This window comes from Lepidochelys kempii, chromosome 6 (genome assembly GCF_965140285.1).
Source record: "Lepidochelys kempii isolate rLepKem1 chromosome 6, rLepKem1.hap1, whole genome shotgun sequence".
NCBI lineage: Eukaryota > Metazoa > Chordata > Testudines > Cheloniidae > Lepidochelys > Lepidochelys kempii.
In genome coordinates this window covers 16,756,826-16,771,238 of record NC_136385.1, presented here as the reverse complement: position 1 = coordinate 16,771,238, position 14,413 = coordinate 16,756,826, and the positions used below count along the sequence as shown (strand labels likewise).

Here is a 14,413-nt window from a genome sequence, read left to right as displayed (position 1 = left end):
CCTGCTGGCTAGGCTGCTAGCCCCGGCCTTTCCAGAAAGCCTCACCCCCAGGGCTGCAAAGACCCCTCATTCCCAAAGCGCTTTACAAGCATCGGGCAAAACTCAGCTCCGCTGACGTAAGTAGCGCCTCAGCTCTGGTGGTGCCCTGGTGAGGCGGACAACGCAGCAGGGAAGAACAGATCGGTCGCAAATTGCCGGGGGGGATATCAACTAGACTGCACACAGGGCCACCCCGACAGATGCACCACAGCGACGCTGCAGGGATGTAATGGGGCATTATGTCACAGTCTGGGTGCTAAGGGGATAGATTTCTCTTGTCTATGAGATCCCCGGGGCAGTGTGCCGGCACGGCCACTGTGTGTGGTGGGGGGAATGAGAGGGTTATGGGACTGGCCGCATATGGGGGAAGATGGGAGTCCGTGTTTGGCTGCAGTGTGAGGGAGGGGGGCACAGGCTGGGGTCCAGGTATGGCCGCAGTGTGTGCGTGGGGCGGGGGTCAGGTTACAGAGGGGCTGAAGGACATTTCAGGTGTGTAATGCTGCTGTTTGGATCTAGCCGACCAGACTGCTGGGAGAGGGGGAGGGGGCCCACTTACCGTCCTGGCTGGTGCCCACCGTGTCGGGCTGCTGGCTGGCAGGCTGGGTGATGCTGCGCCGCTGCCGGGTCTGCCCCAGCGGGAAGCTGTTTCGTGACAGTGAAAGGTTGGAGATGTATTTGGATTTGCTCTGAATGTGGGTGAAGGGGGAGGAGGGGCTGGCGTTGGGGCTGCCAAAGCCCTGCGACCGCTCTGGGGTCTTTGGCCACTTGGCATGAGAGGTCACCTTCCCCGTCACGCCCCTTGATTTAGCTTTGCTACTCATCCCCAGCAGGAGGGAGGTGTGGATCTGGTCTGGGGAGGAAGGGAAAAGAGGGATCAGAGTCAGAGAGGGAAGAGACAGAGACCAAGCAGAAGCACCATCAGGTCATCTCTGAGGAAGGCAGCAGTTTGTTACAGGAGGCAGACGGAGAGCACCCGTCTTCTGTTCATCTGTACCACCGCTCCTCTCGCCACCCCATTTATACCCCTTTCTCCAGATAACCCGACCCCATCCCATCTGTGCCCGGAGTGAAACTCCAGAGCCACTGACGGAAAGGAGAGCCGATGAGAGTTTGGGATCTGCTGAGGGAAGGGAGGGCAGGGGAAGCCTCTGGCAAGCAGAGGCCAGATTCCCCAGGCGGGAGCTAAGCTCTGCCATCGGGGCGGGTGCAGCATGGGTTAATGAACAACACTATTGCCCAGAGATCTCTGCTGCTGGGGCTGCTGTGGGATCTGTAGTGGCCATCTCAGGTGCCATTCGTGCTGTGATACCAGACAAGGCAGAAGGGAGCAAGCCAGCTTCTAGAACCATTGCCCATATAGCTACCGTATGGGCCGATCATAGCTGGATGACGGCCTAGCAAGTCTGAACTTATAACGGCACAGACCCAGGAGCTGTAACAGACGGGGCGAGCGCTCAGTCTCTGTGACAGCTGCGGCTAGCACGGCTGGTGGGGAAACACACACACTGCTCCATTTTGGGGGGACCTGGCCAGAAGGAATGAGGCTGGAGCTCAGGGCACAGACTCTCTCTAAATCCTCCCACAACACCATGGAGAGACTTCAGGTAGCATCTGGGCTATACATCCCAGGCAGAGCGTGTGTTGCCCCGGAGAGGTTTCAACCACAGAGGGTGATTTACAGCGTGTGCATGAACATTAGTGTGTGAGACCCATCACCTCCAGGCGTCACAGGCTGCTGGGGGCCAGGCATGGGGGTATGAGCTCCTCAAAGCACCCAGCACCGAGGGGAGACAAAGCTCACAGACAGGGGGCACACGTCCCTTCAGAAGGTGCAGAGGCAGGAAGCAGCACTGGGCCTGGGCAGAAGCACCCTCCAGAGCAGATGCTCGCTCCAAGTTTTGGCATGTCCCAGGTACTTACCTGTCCGGTTGAGGGCATGTGTGGGGCTGCTCCCAGAGACAGCAACAGGGGAGGCACTGGTGGGAGCGGCAGAACAGCACACGGAGAAACATGGAGGGCTGAAACACACAGCTATGCTATGGCCGGGCAAGAGATAGGCAGAGTCAGGCCCATTCACTGTCACTGCAAGACAAACACCAAGGAGACTTCCTATGAGCCAACACCAGAGGGATGGAACAGCATGAGCAGCACTGAGACAGCCCCCAGGAACCCCCAGCACCAAGACCCGGCCCCATCCCCTCTGCTGTTTCCCAGCCCCCGGGAACCCCCAGCACTGAGACCCAGCCCCATCCCCTCTGCTATATTACAGTCCCTGGGAACACGCCCGCCCGTGCCCCCTCCCCGAGACACGGCTGCATCCCCTATTGTATCACAGCTTCTGGGAAACCACATGAGCTCTACTATTGTACATGGAACTGCCAGGAAACTGCCAGCATTGTTTGCAGTGGCTTGGCTGGAGCAGAAGCATGCCCCCTGCCACTCGCTCCCCGCTCCAGCCTGCAGAGCTGGTACCTACCAGGGTGTGGGGAAGTGCCATCACTAGGTCTGTCTGACGAAGCCGTGGAAGAAACAAGCTGAGTCTTATCAAAGTTCTGATTTAATCTAAAATGCAGGAAATGTGTGTAAGAGCCTTTCAGATAAGAAACACAAGCACTGTCTAGATCTGTATAGAGGGGGAATGAGAAGGGGTGGTATGAGGGGCAGTGAGCAGAGCAGACATGGAGAAAGAGGAAGAATGGGCGATTAGTGAGCAGGACAGGGAAGGGGGAGAGTGCCAGGCTGGGGAAGGAAATGGTTGGCAGAGACAGAGCAGAGCTTGGAATACAGGGATTGTCAGCCCAGATCTAGCCTAGGATCCTGGATCTGGCACTGACCAGCTCTAGCTGCTGCAGAAGAAGTTCTAAGAAGCCCCTTAATGGGTAATTATGAATTAACCTGCCCCCCCGGGGAAGTTTCTTTCTGTTCCAGTCAGCTAGGGGTTAGCTTATTGCCTGAAGCATGGAGCTTTACATACTTTCTAAAAGATCTCTTGGTGCTCCCCCACATAAGCGGAGGGTATCCTTGCCCAGATACATTTCAGAGTAGCAGCTGTGTTAGTCTGTATTCACAAAAAGAAAAGGAGTACTTGTGGCACCTTAGAGACTAACCAATTTATTTGAGCATAATGCATCCGATGAAGTGAGCTGTAGCTCACGAAAGCTTATGCTCAAATAAATTGGTTAGTCTCTAAGGTGCCACAAGTCCTCCTTTTCTTCTTACCCAGATACATGTCTAATCCTTTTGTGAACCCAGTAGGCCTGGGTCTCAATCATCTCTTGTGCCTGTGGATTTCACATGCTAATTATGCTGTGTGTAAAGGGTTTCCTTTTATCAGATTCAAATGTATTGCCTTACTATGTTCTTGAATGTCCCCTTATTCTAGAATTACAAGAAAGGGTGAAGAGAAGTCCCTAGTCTACCTTCTCCCTCCCAGTCATTATTGTGTTCTCCTTTCTCAAACTCACCTCCTTTCTAAACAAAACAGCTCCCCCCGCCCCCCCCCCCAATCTCTTCTCTCTCATCTTATATGGAAATCTCTCCACGCCCTCAATAATCTCCACTACTCAGCTCCAGAGCTCTGCTCTTTTCAGCTGTCCCCTCGTTGAGACACAGTGACCAGAACTGATCACAGGATGCCAAGTGAACGTGGCTCATTCACGATCTATAACAGCAGGAGATAATACTGTCAAGGTTATTCTCCACTCCATTCCTCTTACACCCTCACACTTGATTTGGTTTCCTGACCATGGCTACAGCGTGAGCAGGGGTCTTCACTGAGCTGACTTCAAAGATGCCCAGGTATCTTTCCTAAATGGTCACATTTAGAGCCGGGTAAGGCACTGGAATAGTTCATATTATTCCCGTCTGCGTGCGTTACTTTACCTATTTCAACACCGAGGCCTTGTCTCACTACCATTTAAGTCAACGTTAGTTCCTTACTTGCTATAATACCCTCCAGTGAAGGACTATGTCAAGGGTTTTTTGAAAGTTCAAATAAATTATGCCACCCAGTTCTCCTTTATCCACTATTTTGTTGACATGATCGAAGAGTTCTAAGAGACTGAGGAGGCATGATTTTTCACTTTGCAAGCTGTGCTGGTTTGATCACACAGGTGGTTTACAGTTCTCTTTTCAATCAGTATTTCAGCCTGTTTCCTCAGCTGAAGTGAGGCTTTCTGGGCTGCAGTTCCCGGTGTCTTTTTTAAAGCTAAGTACAACAGTTGGTGCCCTCTGTTCTTCCAGGGCAGGAGCTCATTTTAATGCGAGATCACAGATTAGAGTTGGCAGCTCAGCCCCTTCATAACTCTTGGCTGTACGTCTGCTCTGGATGGCTTGTTGCTCTTTAATTTATTCATGTGTTTCAGCACTTCCTCTTTTGCCACCTCATTCTTATATTACCGGAGAGTCAGAGGGCTGGGTGGGCGTCTCTCCAACACCCACTGTAGCGGACACTCAGATAACGGAAGTGTTTGGGGACCGATTCAGCCACCCTTGCTCACCGTGAGTAGCACCATACACCAGGGCTGGTCCCACAGCTGGCAGTAAGGCTACTTGTGTATGGTGGCTCTACGGAGCATGAGAACAGGTGGCAGAACCCTACCTGTACCCTCCACACGTGCTCCCTCTGCTCCCTGATGATCCTGCCAACCTAATGAGTCTCTTGCTGCTTTTCAGCTTCTATCTACTTTAAAAATGTCTTTTTCTTTGTTTTTAATCCCCCTTTTGCTATTTGCTCTTCAAATTCCATCTTAGCCTCCCAATTCCCATCTTAAACACTGCCTGCTTGCATCTAGGCTCCTTCCTGCTGGCTTCACTAGGGTTGGATCTTCATAGTCAGAAGGATACCCGTTTGACTCAAACAGCCTGGCCATTCAGCCATGCTGGTTTTCCCCCGGCCTTCCTGTTTTGTTTAGGAGCGTCTGTGCCTTCCGTAACGCAGACAGAGGAGGAAGAAAAAGAGGTGGCAGAGAAGGGAGGCAGCACTCAAACCAACAGTATAATGAAAGAAGAGTAACGTACCGTGGGCACAGAGCAACCGGGACCGCAGGACCCCTGTGCCGAAAAAGGGCCAGGAGACAGGCAGTGGGCACAGCAAAAGAGCTGCAGGGCACCAAGAAAAGAGAGGAGGAAAGACAAGGAGAGAGGGAAAGACAAAGAAAGAGAGGGAGGAGAAATGAAAAGATAGAGGAAAGGAGGGAAGGGGACACGAAAATACAGGAATGAAAATGGGTTGGGATGGAGAGGTAAATGGGACAGAAGGGAGATGGCCAGAAATGAGAGGAAGAGAGAAGGAAAGAGAGAGATCAGTTATTCAGTAATGCCAGTGCCAACAATGACTTGAGGCGAGTCTGCAAAAACCCTGTCTGCCGCTGTCTGTGCAGAAGCAAAGTGGGCAGGGAATCCGGGCAGCGCCTTGTGCTCACGTTCTCTCCTCAGGCCTTAGGAGGCTCTACTCAGAGGGCCTGAGCCTCCGCTGGTGCAAACTGGCCTAGCTCCATTGATGTCAGCAGAGTGATGCTGATTCTTAGCTACGCAGCCAATTGCTCCAGACACCCGGGAGCAGCTCTTTAAACAGGTGCCGCAAAGGCACATTTCTAGCCAAACGTCAGTACACTGTTTTTATTTCCTCTGCTTCTCCCAGTTTGCTTGAGGCAACTAAACAGAGGAGGCCTCACTCTGACCTCTTCCCACTGATCTTGGCATGAATTCGGGACGTACTTTGGCTGGACTCTGCAGCATCTGCTCATTAGTCTCTACGGTCAAGGAGCTCCTAATAACATTTCTGTTATGGGCTTCCCCCAGTGGCCAAATTCAACCTGTCATTCCTCAGGCAGCTACCCAAAGGTTGTTCGGGTAAAGCTGCATGTCTAATATCACAGACCAGTCAGGCATCGGAGATGGAAAGGACCTGCTGCGTCTCATCAAATCTGTCCCCCTGAGGCTCTACAGTCCATTCGCCAGGGGATTGTCCAATCCATTTTAGGCGCCTCGAGTGACAGGACTTTCACCACTACCCTGGGGGACTGTTCCCCAGCCCAGCACAACTCACTGTCAGGAAAGATTTGCTGTCATAGATGTATCTTGTATGCAGTGTAGTTGTTGCCATGTCAGTCCCAGGGGATTAGAGAGATAAGGTGGGGAAGGGAATATCTTTTATTGGACCAACTTCTGTTGGGGAGAAAGACAAGCTTTGGAGCCACACAGAGCTCTTCTTCAGGGCTGGGAAAGGTACTCCCAGCATCACAGCTAAATGCGGGGTGGAACAGATTGTTTGTGGAACATACTGTAAGGGACCATTCAAGGTAGAAAGAAAAGGAGGACTTGTGGCACCTTAGAGACTAACAAATTTATTTGAGCATAAGCTTTCGTGAGCTACAGCTCACTTCACTGGATGAGTGGCCCATTAAGACATAGTCATAAGACAAAAAGAGGGAGTTAGTGGGTTACATATTATTGTAATAAGTAGGGGCCCTACCAAATTGACGGATCCTGAAATCTGTTCTCCCCCCGTGAAATCTGTTCTTTTGTGTACTTTTACTCGAGACTACACAGATTTCACAGGGGAGACCAGCGTTTCTCAAACTGGGGGTCCCAACCCAAAAGGTGGTTGCAGGGGGTTCACAAGGTTATTGTACTGAGGTGCTGCTGTTGCCTTCAGAGCTGGTTGGCTGGAGAGTGGCGGCTGCTGGCCAACGGCCCAGCTCTGCAGGCAACAGCGCAGAAGTAAGGGTGGCAACACCATACCAGGCCATCCTTCCTTCTGCGCTGCTGCTGGCAGTGTCTCTGCCTTCAGAGCTGGGCTCCTGGCCAGCAGCAGCCGCTCTCCAGCTGCTCAGCCCTGAAGGCATCGTCGCCACCAGCAGTAAGGGCGGCAATTCCGCAACCCCACAACAACAACCTTGCGAACCCCCGCACAAGACCTTTTCGGGTCAGGACCCTACAGTTACCACACCGTGAAATTTCAGATTTAAATATCTGAAATCATGAAATTTACGATTTCTAAAATTCTAGGACTGTGAAATTGACCAAAATAGACCACGAATTTGGTAGGGCCCTAGTAATAAGCCATAAATCCAGTGCCTGATTTTTAGTGTTTAGCAGAGCAATGAATTTAAGCTTTCACACACGGAAGGAAAAAACACAGGAAAGTTACCTGGAAATAATGCAAGAAATCACAGAATCATAGGCCTGGAAGGGACCTCGAGAGGTCATCTAGTCCAGTCCCCTGCACTCAGGGCAGGACTAAGCATTATCTAGACCATCCTTGACAGGTGTTTGTCTAACTTGCTCTTAAACATTTCCAATGATGGAGATTCCACAACTTTCCTAGGCAATTTATTCCAGTGCCTAACTACCCTGACAGTTAGTAAGTTTTTCCTCATGTCCGACGTAAACCTCCCTTGCTGCAATTTAAGACCATTGCTTCTTGTCCTAGCCTCAGGAGATTAATTAGAACAAATTTTCTCCCTCCTCCTGTAACAACCTTTTATGTACTTGAAAACTATCATCATGTCCCCTCTCAGTCTGGAGAAGAGAAGACTGAACTACCCAATTTTTTCCATCTTCCTTCACAGGTCATGTGTTCTAGACCTTTAACCATTCCTGTTGCTGTTCTCTGGCCTTTCTCCAATTTGTCCACATCTTTCCTGAAATGTGGTGCCCAGAACTGGACACAATACTCCAGGTGAGCCCTAATCAGCACGGAGTAGAGCAGAAGAATTACTGCTCGTGTCTTGCTTACAACACTCCTGCTAATACATCCCAGAATGATGTTCGAATTTTTTGCAACAGTGTTACACTGTTGACACATATTAAGCTTGTGATCCGCTATGATCCCCAGATCCCTTTCCGTAGTATTCCTTTTTAGGCAGTCATTTCCCATTTTGTACATTTGCAACTGATTGTTCCTTCCTAAGTGGAGTTCTTTGCATTTGTCCTTGTTGAATTTCATCCTATTTACTTCAGACCATTTCTCCAATTTATCCAGATCATTTTGAATTTTAATCCTATTCTCCAAAGCACTTGCAATCCCTCCCAGCTTGGTATCATCTGCAAACTTTATAAGTGTACTCTCTCTGTCATTATCTAAATCATTGATGAAGATATTTAACCAGACCCGGAACTGATCCCCATGGGACCCCACTTGATACGCCCTTCCAGCCTGACTGTGAACCACTGATAATTACTTTCTGGGAATGATTTTCCAGCCAGTTAGGCACCCACCTAGGCTGTATTTCCTTAGTTTGTTTATGAGACGGTCATGTGAGACAGTATCAAAAGCGTTACTAAAGTCAAGATATACCACTTCTACTGCTTCCCCCCTATCCACAAGGCTTGTTACTCTGTCAAAGAAAGCTATTTGTTTGGTTTAACACAATTTGTTCTTGACAAATCCATGCTAACTGTTACTTATCACCTTATTATCTTCTAGATAAACACCTTAACACACTTAAAACCAGCTTCACCAAAGGACTCTCCACCAGAGAAATAGATTCCATCATGAAACGGGTCACCCAGATACCCGAGAGAACCTGCTGCAGTACAGAAATAAAACCCCCTCTGACCACACAACCGTAAGCTGTCACCTACCACACCACACTGGAAGCCTATGGGGTATCATCAAACAACTACAATCCATACTCAATGGGGACTCCATCCCGAAAAAAAGCTTTCATGAACCCCCTCTTCTGGCCTTCATACAACCCCCCAACTTCTCCAAGCTCATCATCAGAAGCAAGCTCCCCACAGACCAGGACACACCAATGCAAAGCGGCACCAGACCCTGCCAGAACAACAGATGCAAAACCTGTGGTCCACTGCTATAATGACCAGCTCCCCCCACAACACACCTGTCAAGACCTACAGGTTCTACACATGCCTATCACAACATGTGGTGTGCCTCATTCGGTGCACTAAACGCCCCGGTAACAACTACGTGGGTAAAACCAGACAATCACTATACTCTTGAATGAACTCACACAGGAAAATGATAAAACACACAAAACACCCTATCAGCTGTGGGTGAGCACTCTTCACAAAGCGATCACTCCATATCTGATCTCTCAGTCCTCATCCTCAAAGGAAACCTGCACAACACTTTCGCAAGATGAGTCCGGGAGCTTAAATTCATTACTCTGCTAAACATTACCCTGCATTTAGCTATGGATGTTGGGAGTACCTTTCCCAGCCCTGAAGAAGGGCTCTGTGTAGCTCGAAAGCTTGTCTCTCTCATCAACTTCACCCACCTGATATCTCTATAGATATTTCTTGGTCAGTTTCACCCCATGCTCCCAGCTAAGATTTAAAAGACAGACACCATAACCCCACTTTCCCTGCACTGACTTGTCTGGGCAAAGCCACGTCATTCCGTTAATCTCGCTGCACCAACCTATCCCTCCAGCCCTGTGCTTGTCTTTTCTGCTCATCTCTGTATTCCCTCCAGTCTGTCAGCTATTGCAGACCCCCAGGGAACACAGGAAGCCGGGGCATGTTCTGGAGGACGCGTGCATGAGGGGGGACACATACCCATCAATATCTGCGAGGTCCTCCTCATTGCGCAAGCTGAGCACGTAGAGGGTGGACATGGACACCACACTGGGAAGGAGAGAGAGAAGATTACACGCCCAGGGATAAGTATCTGCACTATGGCAAGAGGAAGGAGATTCTCCCTCTGCAGCACCACAGTGGCTGTCTGTCTCAATGGTCCAAACCCTTCAAGGTTAGGCGGGCAGCTGCAGGCCAGCTACCACTCCCTCCCGAGCCCAGATGATGCTTACAGGGTCCTCATCCAGGGCTCTTTTTATCATCAGCTCTTTAGCTGGCTGGGGGGTTGTCATGAGCTATCCCCCTCTCTGAACAGGCAATAGGCCAGCACTGCTCAGGTAGGGGCACTGAGGCTGATGGCAGACGGAGGAGAAGAAAGGGATCTGGGACAGGAAGGGCATTGCAGATACAGGGGCCAGCACAGAGGGACGAACATGAGCTGGAGAAGGAAACAGAGGCCCCCTTTGTTGGTGGGAGGTGCTGGTGGCGCAGAATACGTAGCCCAGAGTCTTAAAGGTGAAGCCAGGTGCCTAATTCAGCCCTGAGTAAGCACGCGTGACTCCCATGGACATCAATAAGAGCTGTGCCCACTCACTCTGGGAACCAGTTTGTCCCAGAAACTGAGGTGGGATAGAGCAGCGCCCAGAGGGGGCCACGCCCAGCGTGGCTGGCGAGGAAGATGCTTGTAATGGAGCCAGCAAGAGTCAGCGAGCCGGAGGGCGTCACAGTGGAGGTGAGAGACCCGAGGGCTGCAAGGGGCTGGGTTTGGAGAGGCCGGGATGGGGATCTCTCCCTCCAACAAAAGGCAGCTCGTCTGAGCCCCTGCTCAGGGACAGTGTACGGCGAGTCTGGGTTGTGCTGGTGAAGCTGCCTAACAGATGCTTGCACAGTCCTTGCCCTCAGTGAGAGAACTAAATCCTGCTGTGGGTGTGTGAGGATGATGCACTCTGCAGCAGTTAGACAAGACACGGGCCTAACATTTTAACACATACTCATTCAGGAAAATGTGGTATGTTTAAAATAAAACAGAGCAATCCCTGCAGAGCCACGGGTGTGGGGGGAAATATTTCCCCAGGCTAGACCCCTGCTGTGCCATGGGGTGGGGGGGATCCTCCCCAGGCTAGTCCCCACCCTGGCTGTGCCATGGGGTGCGGGAATCTCCGCAGGCTAGTCCCCACCCTGGCTGTGCCATAGGGCAGCAGAAGCGCCTCCCAGTGCCGAGGGCAGCTAGCAGCTGTGGAGCTGTGCAGTCTCTCACCTGAACGCCATGACGACAACCAGGGCGATGATGGTTCCTTGCAGGAAGCGCTGGCTGATGCAGGCTTGTTCCGTGACAACAGACGGGGACTGAAGGAGAAATGCAGGGGAATCAACTGCACGCCCAGTGCAGGGCTCACTGCATTTCTATTCCACTCTGCCCTGGGGCCTCTCCCCCTGGCCCCAGCCTTCCCCGGGATGGGAGGACTGCAGTGCGGGAGGCCATTCCTCCTGCATCACACCATGCCCTTTGGTGGTCACTGAAGCAGCAGCAGCAGGATGGCTCATCCACAAGGCATTGGCTCGTCCTGCTGCGAGAGGCAGGATGGCCGCAGGGCACTGGGAGCGGGAGAAGGAGTGGGAGGAGGAGGACACAGCTAGCTCTGGCCCGACATAGGGCCCGCTCACATGTCCCCCACTGCAGAACACAGCCCCCGGGCTCTGCACCGCTGTTCCAGACACACCCACACTGTCCAGACACACAGCCCCCCGCATGTCAAACCCCACATCCCTTCGCAAAAGGCTCCCATACCTTGCTGGCCATTTTGGGGGGCCTCTTTTTGTGGGGCACACTTCCTGCGCGGCTGAACTGACTTCCTGTTTGGCTGCAAGCAGAGAAGAGGCATTGAGGTGGGATGTGTCTGGCTGGGACCCCAGGGGAACCCACTGGGTGGCAATGGGGTGCAGGTTGTGTACCTGACTCAGTAACTGCAGGAGGAAAGCTTTGAGCACCATGCTGGGCTAAAGGGCCCTGTCCAACAGCCCAGTTGTTGGCGAAGGCTCCAACAGGTGAAAGGAAACAGAGTGAGCTCTCTCCCCTCACCAAGCCATCCTGCAGTTAGGGCCTGCAAAACAGGCTTCATCTGCTCCTCTCGGGTCAAAAAACATTAACCCTCAGGATGTGGCTCGCCCTGGGACGGACAGTCGAGTCGGACCAGGCCGCCATTTCCATGCTGGAGTCTCGTACACAGCCCGAGGTTCAGTTTGTTTCCCCAACAGCAGCTCGTGGATCATCTCCAGTCCCCATTATCCCAGCACTGCACCAAATCCTGATTTCCCCGACTGCCAGGAAGACAGAGCCCGAAGGGGAATCTCCCTGTATACCCCCTATGGCAGTGCCAGGCAGCCAGTGCCCAAAGGGGAATCTCCCTGTATTGCTCCCTTCCCGCAGTGCCAGGCTGCCTGGATCCAAGGAGGAATTTCCCTGCACCCACCCCCAACACCAGGCTGTCTGTGCCCAAGGGGAAATCTCCCTGCACCCGCACCCCAGTGCCCGGGCAGGAATCTCCCTGTATTCCCCCCAGTGCAGGCTGACTGGTGTACAGGCCTGAGGTGGGATGCTCCTTTCTGCTCCCCTGCCCCATGTTTGGAGATGGAGGGAGGATGCCTATACCTGAATGCCCCAGAGCTGACCGTTGACTTCATGCTGTCCAGACGCTTGAGCTTAGCCAGCTTGTGACTCCACCTCTCCAGCTCATCAATGCGGGTCTCCAGGTTGTCAGTCAGCTTGCAGAGCTCCTTCACTGCCCCAACATTCTCCATGAAGATCCGCTCCTGCCAAGGGCCACATCGTTCTGCGTGAGCCCTCTCCAGGAGTAGAGGGACACACACACACACAGACCTGCCTGGCCTCCTTCAAATCTCTTGAGCCACTGCAGACCTACCCTTCCCCAGTGGAAAGGTCACAATGTGTTGCTCAGCATCCCGGCAGGGGAAAGGCACGAGAGGAAACCCACCCAACCACGGCCTAGCCATCGGGACACTGATATTTATACACATTTTTTAATGCGCTTACTTCAGTTGGTAACAAATCTGGATAAAGGAGGGTCTCTCGGGCACCAGCAGGCCTTGGCAACCTGTCAATGTACAGTCCTTCTCAACAACAAAGACATTCGCCTACACCCCCAAATCCTGACACTCGGAGAGTGAGCACCCTACCAGCCTCGGCTTCTCCAGTACACCAGGGCACTCCAGTCCCAGGCCCCACTGCTCACAACTGCGGCGCTGTCCCATGGGGGTGGGGGAGAGGCACACTCTCAGGCATCGCCTCATTATCCCCAAACCCTTTTCCCTGTTTCTTCCCTGCACTGGGTCTTGTCACAATCCCAGCCTGAGCCCTGTGCACAACTGTTTGATCTATGTGCCTAGCACAGTGGAGGCCTGGTCCTTGCTTGGGACCTCTGGACCCCGCAGGTAATTCATAGTAATAGGCAGGTCCCAGCTCAAAACCAACATGTTAAACTCTCCCTGGCGACCAGCAGGCAGCCAGTGCAGATCATCCAGGCCCAGCATAACATGCTCCTTGCGAGACACCTCACATAAACAGGCAGGCCCCCACCATGCTTGGCCCCAGCTCCTGCTTCCCTGTAGGGTGCACTGCAGGAATCCAATTGGTAGTGTACAAAAACCACAAGGGGCAGTAACAAGGTCCTACAAGAGTCAGATGAAAAAAGACATGCCTGGCCACTGTTGCCATCTGGTCATCTAACTGCAGAGGGGAATTGACCCACAGCCAGAAAGGAACGGAGGCACCAAAGATCGGCCCTGTTCATTCCCACTATGGTCTACAGGCAAGTCAACCAAACCCCATGGCCAGCAACACAAAAGGCAGCTGGTAAACCTAGTGAGATCAGCATGGATGCCTGACTTTTATCCCCTGCTGGTGGAGATCATCTCCAACGGAGCTAGTGTGGCCTCAGGCCACACCTGGGTCTGGATCAAGACTGTCGAGGAGATCTGAGGGAGCCAGGTACTCCAAGCTATCTCACCACAACCTCCTCTGTCAGCTGAACCAGAATGGGAAGATTAGATACAGAGTCCTAATTTGGCAAGTAGCTTTTTTGGGATGGGGCACAGGCCTCGGAACAGCCTACTTAAAGGAAGCCAGGAACCTGCCGTCCCTCAAAAACTGCTGTCAATGCCCACTAATATTGGGCTCAGGTCTTCCCCAGCGGCCCTCACCAACCAGGAAGGATGAGTCCAGAGTCCAGGTTGTGGAGTGATGCCAATGCTAGCTCACAGAACACATCTGGCTGAAACTCAAGCAGGAGAGACTTGGTTTACAAGTGTTGGTAAGAGACCATTTCCCAGGCGTCAGATTTTGACTCTGTTTCACCTCTATCTTTACGTGAAGGGGAAAAAGAAAACACACCAAAATTCACCATCCTCCCCCCACCCTTTTAATCACCAGTTCTTACTCATCCCCCATCTGCTCTGTGGAGGGTACCACTAACCTTATTCACCACCAGGAAGTTCTCGATGGTTTTCCCATTGGCAAAGACCATGTCCCCGGTGTCTTTCACTGCTTCGGGAAGAATCTCCTTCACTTCCTGAGCAATGACACCTGCACAGAAACCACAGCACCAATCACCATGGTTCTGGCCCCCAAAACGCCTTCCACAATAGCTGACTTCTTCTCATGAGACACTTGGTTGCTGACATGAACCCCACACACTATGCAGCGATTAATAAGAAACCAATATCCACCCCTGAGCTGCCAAGACAGAGTGTAGGGGACTTAATTTCCTGAAAGGCCCATGCATAGCCAGAATGTAACCTCAGGCTAACGCCAGTG

At 52.1% G+C, this 14,413-nt stretch overlaps 1 protein-coding gene across 1 annotated transcript in view; it reads right to left on the bottom strand.

The window, feature by feature from the left end:
- MYRF (myelin regulatory factor) overlaps positions 1 to 14,413 on the bottom strand; it is a 105,988-nt gene that overhangs the window by 10,348 nt on the left and 81,227 nt on the right. Inside the window, exons 15-23 of the mRNA XM_073346947.2 lie at positions 14,073 to 14,182; positions 12,233 to 12,393; positions 11,372 to 11,444; positions 10,841 to 10,929; positions 9,565 to 9,633; positions 5,059 to 5,139; positions 2,516 to 2,601; positions 1,960 to 2,121; positions 596 to 889 (exon numbers count right to left, since the gene is read on the bottom strand). Coding sequence (XP_073203048.1) covers positions 596 to 889; positions 1,960 to 2,121; positions 2,516 to 2,601; positions 5,059 to 5,139; positions 9,565 to 9,633; positions 10,841 to 10,929; positions 11,372 to 11,444; positions 12,233 to 12,393; positions 14,073 to 14,182 — 1,125 coding nt within the window. The remainder of the gene's footprint in view (positions 1 to 595; positions 890 to 1,959; positions 2,122 to 2,515; positions 2,602 to 5,058; positions 5,140 to 9,564; positions 9,634 to 10,840; positions 10,930 to 11,371; positions 11,445 to 12,232; positions 12,394 to 14,072; positions 14,183 to 14,413) is intronic.